The 16,716-nt window shown below is 52.3% G+C and overlaps 6 protein-coding genes across 6 annotated transcripts; 4 read left to right on the top strand and 2 right to left on the bottom strand.

The window, feature by feature from the left end:
- Positions 1 to 407: 407 nt before the first annotated feature.
- PV08_10984 (uncharacterized protein) lies at positions 408 to 1,892 on the bottom strand (the record flags this gene model as incomplete). Its single annotated transcript, XM_016385296.1, has 1 exon — positions 408 to 1,892. One exon carries the CDS (start codon positions 1,890 to 1,892, stop codon positions 408 to 410), a length of 1,485 nt encoding a protein of 494 aa, XP_016231898.1.
- A 658-nt stretch (positions 1,893 to 2,550) lies between these two features.
- PV08_10983 (uncharacterized protein) lies at positions 2,551 to 3,888 on the top strand (the record flags this gene model as incomplete). The annotated part of the gene is made up of 1 exon (XM_016385295.1): positions 2,551 to 3,888. One exon carries the CDS (start codon positions 2,551 to 2,553, stop codon positions 3,886 to 3,888), a length of 1,338 nt encoding a protein of 445 aa, XP_016231897.1.
- A 1,359-nt stretch (positions 3,889 to 5,247) lies between these two features.
- PV08_10982 (uncharacterized protein) lies at positions 5,248 to 9,893 on the top strand (the record flags this gene model as incomplete). Its single annotated transcript, XM_016385294.1, has 5 exons — positions 5,248 to 5,436; positions 5,489 to 5,542; positions 5,595 to 5,823; positions 5,874 to 8,243; positions 8,290 to 9,893. 5 exons carry the CDS (start codon positions 5,248 to 5,250, stop codon positions 9,891 to 9,893), a joined length of 4,446 nt encoding a protein of 1,481 aa, XP_016231896.1.
- A 2,579-nt stretch (positions 9,894 to 12,472) lies between these two features.
- On the top strand, positions 12,473 to 13,997 carry PV08_10981 (uncharacterized protein; the record flags this gene model as incomplete). Its single annotated transcript, XM_016385293.1, has 2 exons — positions 12,473 to 13,835; positions 13,891 to 13,997. 2 exons carry the CDS (start codon positions 12,473 to 12,475, stop codon positions 13,995 to 13,997), a joined length of 1,470 nt encoding a protein of 489 aa, XP_016231895.1.
- A 773-nt stretch (positions 13,998 to 14,770) lies between these two features.
- On the top strand, positions 14,771 to 15,196 carry PV08_10980 (uncharacterized protein; the record flags this gene model as incomplete). The annotated part of the gene is made up of 1 exon (XM_016385292.1): positions 14,771 to 15,196. One exon carries the CDS (start codon positions 14,771 to 14,773, stop codon positions 15,194 to 15,196), a length of 426 nt encoding a protein of 141 aa, XP_016231894.1.
- A 914-nt stretch (positions 15,197 to 16,110) lies between these two features.
- PV08_10979 (uncharacterized protein) lies at positions 16,111 to 16,668 on the bottom strand (the record flags this gene model as incomplete). The annotated part of the gene is made up of 2 exons (XM_016385291.1): positions 16,111 to 16,256; positions 16,398 to 16,668. The coding sequence occupies 2 exons, from the start codon at positions 16,666 to 16,668 to the stop codon at positions 16,111 to 16,113; spliced, it is 417 nt and encodes a 138-aa protein (XP_016231893.1).
- Positions 16,669 to 16,716: the final 48 nt, after the last annotated feature.

Here is a 16,716-nt window from a genome sequence, read left to right as displayed (position 1 = left end):
ATTAGGGATGGACATTCACGAAATCAAAACGATACCCCCTCATCCACCATGCTATGCATACTGAGAATGTGTTCTCTCTAGCTTTCCTACCTCGCTCACTGAGCGACCTTGTCCACAATGTACTTTAGCTGAGATAGTTCGGTTTCACCTGAACCTTGCGGTGAAATAATGATCACTAGAGAACTAGAGAAATGACTTGAAAGACAACAACAGAAGAGATTGCATGCGAGCCTTTGCCCGTGTACATATGTACCTGATGTTTACTCCGCGAGACCCAATATCCACTTCCCCGAACGCCAGTTGCGGCAGTGACTGTATAACACCAGGTTATCTAAGGGAACCTCGGGACAAGACGCGTGTGTAGCCAGATGCTCAAGCACCCTGGCTACTTATGAGTTTTGGACCCATCAGGACAAAAATGTGTTTCCAGCAGAGGGACCGTTCCGTTCTAGCTCTCTCCTCCTGCTCGCCTTCGCAACCAGGCCCCCCGCGCCGTCCCGGTCTTCCCTGGCTTCGTCCCTCTCGTTCCTCTTGGCTCTCAGATCATCTTCGGCTTCTTCCCTCCAGCCCTGCAAGTCGGGCGGGATGTGGTGCATCTGCACGCTCGGGGCGCCGCGGATGTACGCCAGCTGCTCCCTCACGTGGCGGATGATCTTTTCGATATCGGCGCGCGAGTTCATGTTTTCCTTCTTCCACGCGCTCAGGTTCGGAAAGAGCGTGAAGCCCTCCCTCCGGAACGCCTCGCGGTGGGGCATGAACTCGGGCAACTCGGGGTTGAGCGTCTTGTCGGCGCCGATGAGGATCGACGTCTCGTGGGCCCACGCCCTCGCGACGTTCCGGGGCGTGTACCCCCCGCCGCCGACGACGAGCATCGGGATGCCGAAACTCTTGACGAAGCTCACGCAGCTGCCGTGGCCGCGGATGTTCAGGTTGAAGCATCCGAGTCTGTCATGCCCGAGGCTGTCGGCGCCGCACTGGAGGACGATCGCGGTCGGGTTGAAGGTCTTGACGGTCGGCTCGATGACGTTCTGGAACAGGTACGCGTAGCCTTCGTCGTCGATGCCGTCGTTGAGCGGCACGTTAATGGTGTAGTTCTTGCCCGGGTTGTCCGGGTGGATGGGCCCCGTGGACTCGAGCGGCCCCGTGCCGGGGAAAAATACTTCTCTATCGTATTTGTGGAACGACACACACATGACCCGGTCGGTGCTCCAGAAGGCCTGTTCGACTCCGTCGCCGTGGTGCACGTCGATGTCGATGTACAGAACGCGGGGGTGGTGGCGGAGCAGCTGTAGGATGGCGAGCACGATGTCGTTGACGTAGCAGAAACCGCTCGCCTCGGCCTTTTTGGCATGGTGGAGGCCGCCAGACCAGTTGATCGCGATGTCGGACTGTTTGTTGCAGAGTTTGCGTGCGGCGTCGATGGATGCGCCGGTGTATGTGGAGCAGAAGGCGAAGAGGCCGTCAAAGATCGGACAATCGTCGCCGACTCCGAAGATGGCCGAGCTGTAGCCTGTAGGCCCTGCGGCGAGCTCAGGGTACATTTCGTAGATATTCTGCGGCGTCGCGACCGAGAGGAAGTCGACGTAGCTATCCTTGTGGAATTCGGCGAGTTCCTCTTTGGTCGCCGGGCGCGGGATGTATGTGTCCATTGCCGTGTGCATGCCGTAGGAGAGGACGAGGGATTTGGTGAGAGTTAGTCGCCACGGTTTCATGGGGTGAGTCTGTCCGAAGTGGTGGTTTTCGACGGCTGGATTGTAGTGCCATGATACTCGGTATCCTTTGGGCCGAGATATTGAATTTGATTCTATTTCACGTTGGATCTTGGACGAGAGTGTGAATGTTGACGAGGAGCCCGTCTCTGCGGGACCCGAGTATTCTTCGACAATGGCCATTGGGATTAAATTAGTGTCTGAAAGCGAAGAAGACCGAGTTGGTTGACAAAGGAAATATAGACGACCTTGTGTGTAGCGAAAGACTGGTGATGGTGTTGATTTTCATGTTGCGACAGAGGCCTCGAGGAGCGACTTGCTCGGCACGAAGAGGCGTGTACTCTGGCCGGAAAGGTCCCTAAATCCTTGCGCGTAAGGAGATAGTAACTCAATATCTATGCGACTAATATGCTCGAGTATCGGGATGCGTGGTTATGAGGGTTGTGGCGGTAATGAAGAAGCAAGTCAAGTTGATGAGAGGTTCTTGAGATGTGCAAGTGACAAGGCTTTGATGTGGCGTTGAATTCTCGCTCCGCCACAGGCTCCAAAATAGGTTTAGCCTGTTCTCTGTCGCCCTAATTGTGTTTAGCCACATCGACTTTTGAGATTCGCCCTCGCCCTGGCCTTGTGGTCTTCTTCCATCAACATCTTGACGACTGAATCGAAAATCATCGAATAAACCCCACTCTGACGGTCGCAGCTTAATACTCCGGCGAGGGCGCGTCGATTTGTACACTACCGGATTGCGGGAAGCGCAATAATTTGCCATAGTCGACCGGGTGAGGTGACTTAGTCCCCGTGGCTTTGGGAAAGGGTTCTGTCACGGTCAAACATCTTGACTATGGCGGGAAATGAGGATTGCGCGTCTGTTTTGGAACAGTTTATTCACGATGCCTCCAACTTACCGGCCGAGATAAATCATATGATGGAAGAGATCCAAGCCAAAGACAAGGATCTTCAGAAATTTCTCTCTGCAATCAACCAAAAGGACGCCAACATTCAAAAGCACCTGAAGGTCAACGGTGTGCTTGCGCCACATCCCAAGGAGAATGAGTATGCAGACTTGGTGAAAAAGAATTACGAGTCGTGTGCCCAGCTTCAGGATCAAAAGGTGCATTTGGCGGACAGGGCTTGCAACATTCTTGAACGACAATTGAGAAAACTGGACACGAAGATCAAAGAGTTACAGAATGACGGTCAGCTTGTGGACGGGCCGCCTCTACCAAGCGTCTTCAATCGAAAAGCCGAAGCACAAAAATCTCTCATCGACGTTCCACCCAGTCTTCCTCTGCAAAATGCATCGATCAGCGCTCTCAATGCCAATGCACATCGCATAAATTCCCACATAACTACAACCATGCAGCAAGCACAGTCGAGGCAATTGCCGCAACTAACAACTACCAATACACCTGCTCAAAGAAGCTCGGCGCCAGCTACTCCTGCTGCCGGGGTGCAGCAGCAGCGACAACGAGAACGTGAGCACTCGGCCGGTGCGGATACAAAGCGACGCAAGCTGACTGCTGCTGCCAACCTTCCTGCTCAGCCATCAGGCTTGAGACAGTCGTCACTGGGTCCGGGCACCCCTAAAGCCTCCACACCCACAGCCACAGGAACGAGTCGATCAGGGAGTCTACCTCGAAGTGCCGGGCCTCCACAAACTGCGGGACCACCCAAGAAGTCTGGCTTGTCGAAGAAAATCATGCCCCATCAGCAGGTCAACAAACTCAAGCAGAAGGGGTCGACCAAGGGCAGGTTATCTGTCGGGCGCAAGAAAGGACAGTCTCCTTCTGTACGGGGTGGACGTGGTGGAACAGCTGCGTCGGAAGAAGATTCGGTTTTGTCGTCGGCGGACGCTTCAGAGACGGACGCTTCAACCACGAGAGGCAGACGGGGAAATAAAAAGTCACTGCGAGAAGAAGTTGAAACGCATGAGGACGAAGATATGGACGACGACGAAGGTGAAGATGACAAACGATACTGCTTTTGCAATCAACGATCCTATGGAGAAATGGTGGCTTGCGAAAATGATGACTGTCCTTTCCAGTGGTTCCACACAGGCTGCCTGAACATGAAGAAAGTGCCGGATGAGGATGAGGATTGGTATTGTCCTACGTGCAGAGAGAAACCCGAGATCATCGAAAAGGTCAAAGCCAGGAAGAAAGCGGGCGGCCGGAAGTAAAAGAGACGATTGTTGTTCCAGGTTTCGCTTCACACTGCAACCTGACTTATCATCAAGCGAGCGATGGCCGAGTTCACGACGTGCACACGGCGTGGGCGTTCCTATGGATTGTTGTGACAGTCGACAGAGAAACAGCAAGCCACGAAAACCTCTCTTAGGTATTGACAGGCAGCCCTGAGGGCGGGTCCGAAGCAGACATGGATACAATAGGGGCCAAGGCGTGTCGATGCCCTGCGACTATTTCATGAGCACAAGCACGAGTACGCATTGTCCACGGTGTGTCTATGCGTAAGAAGCACCAAAATTCGGATTAGGCTCTCAAGATGCTGGCTCAAGGATGCCGTAGAACAGCTCAATTTATCATCATTCTGTTGACAAGCAATATTCCATCTCTTGTGCCACGTTGCCAGCGAAGATGATACGTGGTGGTGACGAAACCGAGATTGAGGCGAGGGAGCATGTTGACCCGGAGTACTCCGTATTGTACGAGGGCGCCCACAGAAGATCCTTGTCTCGCTGAAAGTGGTTGGCGTATCCAGCCCACACTGACAACCGAGGTGTGGTACGTATGTAAGAAGCCGCAGAGGAGCTTCCCAAGGCTCTCCTTCACGTGTGATCGGCGAGCAACCGGGTGTCGGATCACTAGGTCGTTGTCGTCAGCGCAATACAAAATTTGGTCGAAGCCTGTAGGCCATAGGCTGTCTCCCGGAACCTTGAGAAAGTTGGCAGAGCGGTCTAAGGTCTTGACTCTACGCCATGAGCCGTATCGCGTAGCACCTCCGTGCGGCCCAAGACGCATCAAACGAAGATCGATCGCTTGGATTTGGCGAATTGAAGTCGACTGTGGCTTTTGATGGGTTGGACGGACTGCGTGGTAGGGGTGTTCCGTGGTGCAGCTGCGAGCTTCAGCTGGCATGACAAGCACTGGTGGGCCTTTATGAGGCCCGGGGTGCCTGGTAAGCCCATTGAATAGCGAGACAGACAAATCAGCGCCCATCAGCTTTGACGCCAAAAGTCCGGTCGCTGTGAGTAGTGATGGACCGCAGTCAGTTGGCCCTTTGCTGCTAACCGCGAATAGGTGTGGTGGCTTCCCTCACGCGTAATTTCTCCGCTTCAATTGCTCGCTAGCCGCCTGCGCATGGCAACTTCTCGTGAGCCCGACCAAAGCCAACTTTCTGGGTACTGCCTCAAGCCAGCTGCCTCCCAGCTATTGCCTATATCTCCTCTTGCGCAACTCTGCACTATACTTCCTCCTCGTTGCCTGCAAGTTCTCCCTCTCCGCTCTCCTTCGTTCCCCCCCCGAGTCAATGTCGTAGAGCTCCGGTTTAAGGCTCGGTGGACGCTTCTCCACAGACTACGATGGCCTCCGCACTTGAGAACGAGCTCAAGTCCCAGGGCGCGGTCGAAGCTGCTCAGGATCCAGATTCTTCTGTCACTGCAGAAGATGCTGAAAAAGTTCTGATTGCGGAAAGCAAGAAAGCCGGGGCAACTGCTCTCACCTTCGATCCGAATGCTTCCCCAGAAGAGAAGGCCGCACAAGCTAGATCTGTAAGATGGACATCGTATTGGAGCTCTGGAGAGTCCTCTAACATACAACCAGCAGCAGAATCATACCAAACGTCCCCCAAAGGGAGTTGGGATTGCTACGGATCTGGTGAGTTCTTTTCGCATCTTGACAGCTCTGACCCATCCACTAACTTCTGCAGGATGGTGGACCAGACCAATATGACCTCCCACCCCCCGAACCTGTGGCCGCTGGACAAAAGGCCGATACAGCGACGAATGGAGCACCTCCTGAACAGCAAGAGGATTGGTCCAAGGTTGGATGGGCGCCGCGGTTCGGCTCTGGGGAGACAGAGGAGGATAAAGACACAGGTAATCTGCTAGATCATCAGACTCTGTTGGAATCAAAGCTAGATGATAGGTTCTATGGTGGTATGTAACTCCCTCAGCCCTACTCATGGCGGGAGAACTGAGAAATCCAGATTGGTACCACAATGCGGCTGTGATCGTCTTTGCTTGCCTGTCTTCATGGCTCGTCGCAACCCTGGGCGGTGGTCTGGGATGGATCTTTATCATCATGGCAACCTGCGGTACTTACTACAGAACCTCCGTCAGACGAGTTAGGCGAAACTTCAGAGACGACATCACGCGCGAACTGGGGAAGGCTCGCCTGGAGACCGACACCGAAAGCCTGGAGTGGATGAACAGCTTCCTCGTCAAGTTTTGGCCCATCTATGCACCTCAGCTAGCCAAAGGTATCGTGCAGTCAGTCGATCAAGTCCTGAGCACCTCCACTCCGGCATTCTTGGACAGCATGCGGATGGAGACTTTCATTCTTGGAACGAAACCTCCCCGCATGGAGCATGTCAAGACCTACCCGAAGTCTGAAGACGACATCGTCATGATGGACTGGAAGTTCAGTTTCACTCCAACAGACACGATGGATATGACCGCCCGCCAGCTCAAGACCAAAATCAATCCAAAGGTGGTCCTCGAGATTCGAATCGGCAAAGGCGTTGTCAGTAAATCCATGAAGGTTATCGTAGAAGATTTCGAGTTCTCCGGTTCTATGCGTGTCAAAATGAAACTGCAAATCCCGTTTCCTCACATCGAAAGGGTTGATATCTGTTTCCTTGGACGCCCGACCATCGACTACGTTTGCAAGCCGCTTGGTGGGGAGACATTCGGATTCGACATCAATTTCATTCCCGGTCTAGAGAGCTTTATCAAAGAGCAGATTCACGGAAACCTGGCGCCGATCATGTACGATCCAAACGTTTTCCCCATTGAGGTGGCCAAAATGCTCTCTGGCAATCCCATTGATCTCGCAGTCGGCGTGGTGGCGATTACCATCTACAATGCCCACGGCCTCAAGAACCCTGACAAATTCTCCGGCACACCGGATCCGTATGTCGTTGTGTCTTTGAACGGTTCCAAGGAGCTGGGACGCACCAAAACCATTCACGAAGATGCCAACCCCCGATGGAATGAGACGCTCTATGTTATCATCACCAACTTCACTGACTCGCTCACCCTTCAAGTCTATGATTATAACGATGTCCGGAAAGATAAGCATCTCGGAACTGCCACGTTTGCGTTGGACAAACTTGAAGCTTCTCCTGATCATGAAGGTTTGAATCTCGACGTTCTGGCAAATGGAAAGCCTCGAGGAGTTCTTTCGGCCGACGTCCGCTTTTTCCCTGTCATCGAGCCTGAGAAATTGCCGACTGGCGAAATCCTTCCTCCGCCAGAGTCCAACACCGGCATTGCACGCCTTACAATCGAGCAAGCCAAGGAGCTGGACGGCAGCAAGAGCATGGTCGGAGCTCTCGATCCTTATGCTGTCCTTCTACTCAATGGCAAAGAAGTTCATAAAACGAACACACTAAAGCATACCAACAATCCCGTCTTCTCAGACAACACCAAATCTGTTCTGATTACGGATCGGAAAAAGGCCCGTCTTGGGCTGGTCATCAAGGACAGTCGAGGCCTCTCTACCGACCCGATCCTTGGTACATACCAGATCAAAGTGGATGACATGATGAAGGCCGTTGACAAGGGTCAGGAGTGGTTCAACTTGCACGGTTCGAAATCAGGCAAAGCGAAGCTTCTCTTGGACTGGAAACCCGTCGCCCTGAAGGGTTCAATTGGATCTGGCGGTTATATTACACCCATCGGTGTCATGCGCATCCATCTGCAGAGTGCCAAGGACCTTCGAAACTTCGAGACCTTGGGCAAATCGGATCCCTATGCTAGGGTGCTGTTGTCAGGCATTCCCAAGGGCCGCACAGTTACCTTCCAGAACGAGCTCAATCCAGAATGGGACGAGGTGGTATACGTCCCGATGCACACTCCCTCGGAGCGCCTGGTTATCGAGGTCATGGACGAAGAAAAACTCGGCAAGGATCGCTCCCTCGGTTTGGTCCAAATCGCAGCCTCGGATTACATCGTTGAGAGCGAAGAGGGCGGCTACGAAGTGCACGACTCAAAGACGTTACATTCGGACGGGTTGCGTCTTGGCGGTACAGGCGGCCAGAAGGGTGTAATCAACTACACCTGTGCATTCTATCCAACCCTGAACGTTCTCGATCCTGAGGAGGAGGAAGAAGAACGCAAAGCGCAGGCTGCCATGGAGAATGCGACTGTTGTGAATGGCACGGCGTCCCACAATAAGAAGCCTTCCGTCGATTCCAAACCGTCTAGTGAGATAACGCCCCGCAATCTCGACACTCGGGCGAGCTTAGACACGGCCGGGCGGTCGCCAACAGCAGGCTCTTTCGTCGAATTGCTCGCATCAAACAAAAAACAGGCACCGAAGGTCAAGATCACCGCCGATGACCTCAGCAAATACGGTAGGTCAAGATGGATGTGCTTCAGAATTAGGCTAATCTTTGCTAGAATCTGGTTTGATCATATTCAATCTGGTCGAAGGCCATTTTGCCGATACGAATATGCATCTTGAATTGCTCATGGACGATCATGTGTTTCCCGCCTACACGTCTGCAAAGATTCGACAAAGGGACTTCCACTTTGGCGAGACTGGGGATGCTATGGTTCGCGAAATCGACATGTCTCGGATCACGTTGCGGCTAGTGGAGAAGGCCGACAAGACGGGGAAACAGGACGAGGACGATATCGTGGCCAAGCTGACCGGGCCAACCCTCACGACGCTACAGCAGTGCTTGTACACACCGACAGAGTTGACCCTGCGGGGCAACAACGGCGTGGTCAATAAAGTGACCATTCTTCTGAAGTATGTCCCCGTGAAGATGCAGCTCGACCCTAGCGAAAGCATTAATAACATGGGCACATTGAGAGTTGATGTTCTGGATGCTGCGGATCTCCCATCTGCGGATCGAAACGGCTACAGCGATCCATACTGCAAGTTCAAACTCAACGGGAAAGAAGTTTTCAAAACAAAGACCCAGAAGAAGACATTACATCCTGCTTGGAACGAGTTCTTCGAGGTGGCCATTCCCTCGCGCACCCATGCTGAATTCAAGGTCGACGTGTACGACTGGGATTTTGGGGACAAGGCCGACTGGCTAGGCTCGGCGGCTCTCGACTTGACAGTACTCGAACCTTTGCGGGCACAAGAATTGACATATGTCCTCGATGGCAAATCTGGAACCATTCGACTTAAAATGTTGTTCAAGCCAGACTATGTCACCCGGAGCCGGCAGGGTACGTCGACCTTCCACGGTACTTTTGCACCGGCAGGTAAAGTGATCGGCGCGCCAGTTAAGGGCGTGAGCAAAGTTGGTGGAGGAGTTGTGAAAGGGGCGTCTTTTATTAAACGCGGAATTATTGGTCGAGGGAGCAGTAAGGACGACACGCCACGTGAAGTCAACGGCACTACTCCCGAACCAGAGCTGAGCACCTCTGCGATCAATACACCGAATGCCACCCCCTCCCGGGCTCCTGTGTTGATGGATGGCACAGGTTCGCCGGCGACTCCCAGCAGCATGCTGCATAACCGCACCAAGAGCAGCCATTCGACCATGACCAACACTCCCAAGGGGGCTGACACCGGTACGGCGAGTTTCATCATTGTGTCGGCTAGCGGCTATCCTCCCGGAGCAGATGTCCGGGTGCACGTGAAGATGTTGGGGGCTAGGGGAGCCAAAGATCTTTTCAAGACCAAGGCTGTCAAGTCATCGTCGGGCACTGTGGAGTATGATGTAAACCACGAGAATTTCAAGGTGTCATGCAGTGCCGACACACAGTTCCAGATTGTTGTCAAGGACCACGACACATTCCGTTCCAAGGATCTCGGCGAAGGGCTCTTCTTCGTGTCTGATCAAGGCGGCGGCTCGGAACAGACCGTCAAGGCAGGATCGGGCAGTGTCACCATCCGCAGCAGCTTCACAGCCAATGCGGAAGCCAACGCCGACGGACTGCGGCCAACAACCAGCGGACGGGATAGTCCAGACTCGAAGCGTGAAGGACGACGAAGTTTCTTTGGACGTCGCGATGTGAGCGGAAGACATGAGGCTCTTTGAGAAAAGGTGAGATGGGACGGGTACGAAGTTTTGAAGCAACGGCGTTTTGATGGAAAAAAAAGGAGCTTGCAGGGATGGAAGAATTGTCTCCAAGCCTTAGTGGTGCTGCAAGACCAGTTGTTGTCCTTTAATTGCAGAGATACCACCTCGTTACAGGTAATTAACCATTTGCTTATGAGTCTTTTCAGAATTAGGGTGGAGGGCGAGCTGTGGATACACCAAAAATGAAACACAGTATACCTAGGAAATTAATCTATCGGAGAAGACTATACAGTACACTTCTGAGTCTCACAGATTGCAAACAGTTGGTTAGAGCGGTGAAGGTCGAATGACCAATAGTGTACTGCTTCCACACGTTCGGCTGGATTCTGAGAGCGGTCAACAGAGAGCGGAGGACGACCAGGAACCACTGGATGGCCTCATTCTGAAACGTGCATACCACTAAATTGCACATCAGAATATCATTTTGCAGTGCGAGGTCCGGAGGAATGATGAGGTTGCTGAAGCATTTTGCTGCGAGTATTCTCTAGTCATAGTTCCATGATGCAGATATCAACAAAGCTGCAACGGGGTATTGCGATTTAAATCTCGAGATCTGGGACAAACACAATATGAGCGAAAAAGAAACCATCGTGTGTGGAGAGCAAGTTTGTCCGACGGTGGCGACGCGGTGCAATCTGGCGGTCCCTCTAAGCCTTGGAGAGCTTAGGGGAGATGCAGAAAGGGTGGAACTAAGTATGGCGATCTTGTGTATAGGTATTTTTCTGCATGGACGAAAACGTCACGAAGGGGGTACGAGAACGAGAGTGGCATCGTCATAGGTCAGGGAGAAGCTGATTGAGGCGAATAAAGAGGCGAGCACAGTGAGGGAAATATATCAGTCAACGATCTTATCACGGGAAACTCGAGGACAACAAGGTCAAAGCGACCGAGAAAACGAGGGGCACCGCAGCGGGAAAGGGAATTTAGAATTTTTTGGTGGGGGGTTTTGACAGAATGGGGGAGAAGTCGACGATGGGCCAGATCATCACTGGAGACGACGTTGGACAGCGCGAAGAGTGTTTTTCCGACCACTGAGGCCCAACAATTACGAAGAGGGGGAAGGACGAGTAGGTTCAGGTACGAGTGACTTGTCGATGAGGCGGATGGCATCAGTGTAGGCGGAGGATGGAGAGAGATATAAAAACTACGACAGAACGGTATTGTGTCTTGTTCAAGCATTACCTGGAATTTCCTTGTTTCTATCCGTACGATACACAGCTTTGATAGTCGGTTATTGAGCTTGATACCTGCAATACGTCCCTTCCCTTACTTGACTCTCTGGAGATTCGTTGTATTGTGAGTACAGACTGCCCCTTTCTCTGCCCATGTCCTTGGGTACCTCCCTCTGCTGCACTGCGTACCTGTGTACCTAGGCACACCTCCCGTCGCCTGCAATGTCTGCAGTTCCAGGCTTGGACTCGATGACAATATCGAACTGTCCACAACCGGGGCGTGTCTGGTGTGGCTCGCCACTAAGCCCCGTTGGCCTGGGCTCCGTACACCTTCTACAATTGGCGAAAGGGTGGGCTGGTCAGGCTGGAGCTACGTAACCAACTACTAACAACGACCTCATCCATGTGGCCTCCTCATCACTGACCGGCCCCGCTACCAGGTACTTGCCAGGTGGTTAACGCTTCATCAACCACCCATCTGCACCTGCGTTGTCACCTCCCTCAGCTACGGATACTGAGGCCTCGCTCACTCATTTGTCGACGGCGTCTACATCCCTGCTTTTCGCCTGAGCTCACATTGCATCAAGTACATCCCACTCTGCCCTGCCCCCTGCACACCGAATTGCAAGAATTGCAACTTTTCCCGTCCCAGATCTCAACTTCAATTCACTCTTCCTCCTCTGCTGTCCTCCCAATTTCGCCATCTGGTTCATCTTGTCGCTAACTCATCTCCGACTTGTCCCAGATTCGTCTCACATCCTTCACCCGCTCTGCTACAGCTCCCGAATCGATCTTCACCTGCCTGCGCCGTCGACATCATGGCTTCCAAAGCTATCCCCTCACACCTGCGGCCTCAAGGTGCCGGCAGCAATGGCTCTAATGGTGCTCCTCACCAGAGACACCATGGAAAATCACAGTCGCATGTGGTAAGTCACCACTTTTCCTGTCTTTGTGCGAATGCGGAACAAATCTTGACGTCCCTCGTTGCGTCTACACCGCACGGGCCTGATCTCATGAATGAACGCCTTTGGTTGCATGTGTGTCTCGACACTTCATTTCCAATTGCGACGAGGCCAGTTGTACACCAAATGATCTTGTTAAACATATTGTCTCATACTCGTCACCCTCCCCACTGCCTCGCTCTGGACATGAAGTCTGCACACTCATTTATATTCACTGTCTGAACCATTCATTCACCTGCTCTTTCTTCCTCATTCACTGCCTGCGTCTCCTTTCCTTGTCGCGGTTCACGTCGTCCAATCTCCCCAAATGCCTCTCCTCGCGGCTACCTCTTTCCTCAATCTGCACGCAGCTTCTACATTGCACGACTGCGACGCAAAATATCCGCTAACCAAATCGCCCGCCATGCAGGCTTTTGAGAACACCTCCACAAACGTGGCCGCCAGCCAGATGCGCAATGCCCTCAACAACCTCGCCGACACGGTGAAAGATCCCGCAGAAAAGAAGAGATTTGAAGCAGAAATGGACAACTTCTTTGCTCTGTTCCGGAGATACCTGAATGATCGAGCCAAGGGAAACACAATCGACTGGGCCAAGATCAACCCGCCCAACCCAGACCAGGTGGTGGCCTACGATGACCTGCCAAACAGCGACGCCGTCGACTTTTTGAATAAGCTCGCGGTCGTCAAGCTCAACGGTGGCCTGGGTACATCCATGGGTTGTGTTGGTCCCAAGTCAGTCATCGAAGTCAGAGACGGCATGTCCTTCCTAGACTTGTCTGTCCGACAGATTGAATACCTCAACCGCACCTATGACGTCAACGTTCCGTTCGTTCTGATGAACAGCTTCAACACCGACGACGACACCGCTTCCATCATCAAGAAGTACGAGGGTCACAACATTGACATTCTTACCTTCAACCAATCCCGGTATCCTCGTGTGCTCAAGGACTCGCTCCTCCCTGCACCGAAGGACTACCACTCTCAGCTGTCCGACTGGTACCCCCCCGGCCACGGTGACGTTTTCGAGTCTCTCTACAACAGCGGTATCCTTGATCAGCTCCTTGAGCGAGGCATTGAAATCATCTTCTTGTCCAATGCCGACAACCTGGGTGCTGTTGTGGATCTCCGCATCTTGCAACACATGGTCGAGAGCAAGGCCGAATACATCATGGAGTTGACCGACAAGACCAAGGCCGACGTCAAGGGTGGTACCATAATTGACTACGAGGGCAGAGCCAGACTTCTCGAAATCGCTCAAGTTCCCAAGCAATACGTCAACGAGTTCAAGTCGATCAAGAAGTTCAAGTACTTCAACACCAACAACATCTGGATGAACCTCCGGGCCATCAAGCGTGTGGTCGAGAACAACGAGCTCGAAATGGAGATTATCCCGAACGAGAAGTCCATCCCAGCTGACAAGAAGGGCGAAGCCGATGTCAGCATCATTCAACTCGAGACCGCTGTAGGTGCAGCCATCAAGCACTTCAAGAATGCTCACGGTGTCAATGTCCCCCGTCGACGCTTCTTGCCCGTCAAGACCTGCTCAGACCTCATGCTTGTCAAGTCCAATCTCTACACCTTGAGTCATGGTCAATTGGTCATCGACCCGAACCGATTCGGTCCGGCACCATTGATCAAGCTTGGAAGCGATTTCAAGAAGGTTGCACAATTCCAGAAGAGGATCAGTAGTATCCCGAACATTGTTGAACTGGATCACTTGACAGTTACTGGTGATGTTAATTTCGGTCGGGGCATTGTCCTCAAGGGTGAGTTTTGATCTCTGTTGTAGCTCGATGTCCTCGTGTACTAATATTGTTAAAGGCACCGTCATCATTGTTGCCACGGAAAACAGCACAATTGATATTCCACCCGGATCCATTTTGGAGAACGTCGTGGTCCAAGGCAGTTTGAGACTGCTTGAGCATTAAGCATGGTTTGGAATTGTATGTACGCGTTGTACATTTCAAGATCAGTTTCTCTTGGGGATCGATAAAGCTCTGGCTAGGATGAGCGGAGACCTGAGGGACATGATCAAATTTTTTTGACAATGAAATAAGTTTCTTACCGTGCTTGATTGGGGTAATATGGAGATGTGAACAGAAGAAAGAGAAAAAAAACAAGGGCACGCCGTAGATTGTGGTTACATGGTTGAGGACTTGCAGGAGATCGAGTGTGATGCGTGTTGATGGTAATAGCTGTTACTCAGTACCCAAAGCGTTTAGTTGAGTCCCTGAAATCAAATTGACGAGACTCGGTCTTCCAACGAGAGCTTGCATGTATGAAGTTGTCGTGCGAGATTGTTTTTGGCTTAGGTACCAGTAAATGCCTGCGGTGTTTCTCGTACGAGGAGTAGGAAGAATTGACAATGATGTCACTTGTATGAATGAAAGGGTTGGTGGAGCGTGGAAATCCGTTGTCAAAGCCCCGGTCTGCCGGATCATCATTCTTCCACCGGTTCAAGCTATTCATTCTACAGGATATATAAATATCCGCAAAGACCCCGAGCTGCCTGACCGAGTACACATTTATAGCTGTTGCGTTTTGGCACAGCAGTCAGGTTTCGACTGTTTCAGTTTCTTGTGACAAGACCGGCAGTCGGCCCCGAAAAGTACTTCGATTTTGGAACGGGGTGTGTGTGCGGAAAGAAAGAAGCCCGGTCGAGTCCGTTTCCATCTGGCCTTGGGGCGCGCGGAGGGGAGCGATGGCATCGCAAGAAAGGGCGACAGTAGGAGGACCCGAGGGATCCGGGGGAGAAGGAGAAGAAGGAGGAGGAGGAGGAGGAGGATTCACACTGCTCCTCTTCGCGTCCGCGTCGACGTACGCCGGAGGTCAGGAGACGCTCACGCTCCCCGCGCCCACGACCATCGGCGCGCTGTTCAGGACGCTCGAGACCAAGTTCCCGGGGATCCTCGAGAAGGTCCTGCTCAGTTCGGCCGTGACCGTCAATCTGGAGTACGTCGACTTGGACCTGGATCCGGATCTGGACCTCGGGAATTTCGTCGAGGGGAAAGGCGGCGGCGGTGGTGGTGGTGGTGGTGGTGGAGGAGGGGGACGACATCAGGGGTTGGACTTGGTGATCAGGAACGGGGACGAAGTTGGGATAATTCCACCCGTCAGCAGTGGATGAGTCGACGCGAGACACACAGCACACACACACACACACACACAGTGGAATCATATTAATACAACAAAAAGGTTCCCCTAAACCCCCCTTCTTTTGACGAATGGTCAAAACTTTCATTAATACCCGAGGTCGGACCAGGGAGAGTGAGGCCATACAGTACTATGATTCAGAAGGATACGGGCTGGAGTACCAATGGTGGCAGGTGACTTCTGTATTGGTGATGGTGGGTGGTGTTAGCGATTAGGGTGGTGATGACGATGATGAAGGCGAAGATGACGATGATAGTGATCCGAGCGGAGGAGACGGACTCAAGGAGACAGAATCATTCCAACTTAAGAGCCTCATCGGCACATGAAGGAGACAGACGTTTACTGGAGGAGGAATGAACAATGCGGCTTTGTGAATGATGACAAACAATATAGTTGGAGTGTATGTTTATATATAGGAACAGTGTGAGAAGACAAGAGAACATTTTCAGGTAAGAAGATGTGATGACGAGCTAAACGTGCCGGTGATCCAGGACCAGGATATTGATGGAGAAGATGAAATTTATTGAGTGTGTCTGTTTCTACGATGAAGAATTCTCCATTATCGAGACCCCGTCCGTCGTCATGTCTCTGCTGGAGCAAAACACATGTTAAAAGGTCCCTTGCTCTTTCGTTCTCGCTATATCTCATGCAGTGAGCTTCTTAAGAGGTCCACTTTCTCGCATCTCCCAGTGTTGCTCTATCCCGTATTTCCCTGCTTTGTCTCAGCTGTTGTGTGTGTGAGAGAGAGAGAGAGAGACTCGTGCCGGAGTCTGTGGCCCATCGGAGGTGTCTTGACTTGTGGTGTAGACTTTCGTACCGAACCGACACAGTACCTCAGGTGACAGGTTTCTGAGCATTGTCGAGTGCCTTGTACCTACGATGGAGCACCTAGGACGGAGGACCTAACTCGAAGCTCGCATCTCCCGTCTGTGGCAACCAAGCAGGTCGGAACTTGTCGTAGATTTCCGCGGCCGGCTTCCCCCATTTCTCGGAACCCTTGAGAAGTCCCGTACGGATGACGATGGTGTCGGGTCCTATTTACACGGAAAAGTGAACGTGGTTAGCTCTCAGTTTCGTTTTCATGTTGTTACGCGACTAGGGTTGTTTCTGAATGTGAAAAGGGAAAAGAGAGAAGGAGAGAGAGAGAGAGAGAGAGAGAGAGAGAGAGAACATACCCAGGACTCGTTGATGATGGTACGGACTACTGGCGCAATTGGGACACATGTAGCAGTCGACGGAATTGCCAGAGTCGCCTTTGTAGGTGTACACCTTCAAATCACCCTTTGTCAGGTTGAAGTTGGCCTTGGGGATGATTTGGTTGAGGGTGAATTCACCGCCGCCCATGAGCTTGCAGGCGCCGCAGTGGCAGAGGACATGGCGTTCTTCGGGGATCTCGGCGGTCCAGGTGGTTTGGCCGCAGTGGCATTGACCTTCGTATTTGACCATTTTGGATTTTTTGGATTTTTGAGAGAGAGATTCAAAAATTCGCAGGAG

Source organism: Exophiala spinifera (genome assembly GCF_000836115.1).
Source record: "Exophiala spinifera strain CBS 89968 unplaced genomic scaffold supercont1.8, whole genome shotgun sequence".
Taxonomy (NCBI): domain Eukaryota; kingdom Fungi; phylum Ascomycota; class Eurotiomycetes; order Chaetothyriales; family Herpotrichiellaceae; genus Exophiala; species Exophiala spinifera.
Note: the sequence above shows the minus strand (reverse complement) of the source record. Positions and strands in the feature narration are given on the sequence as shown.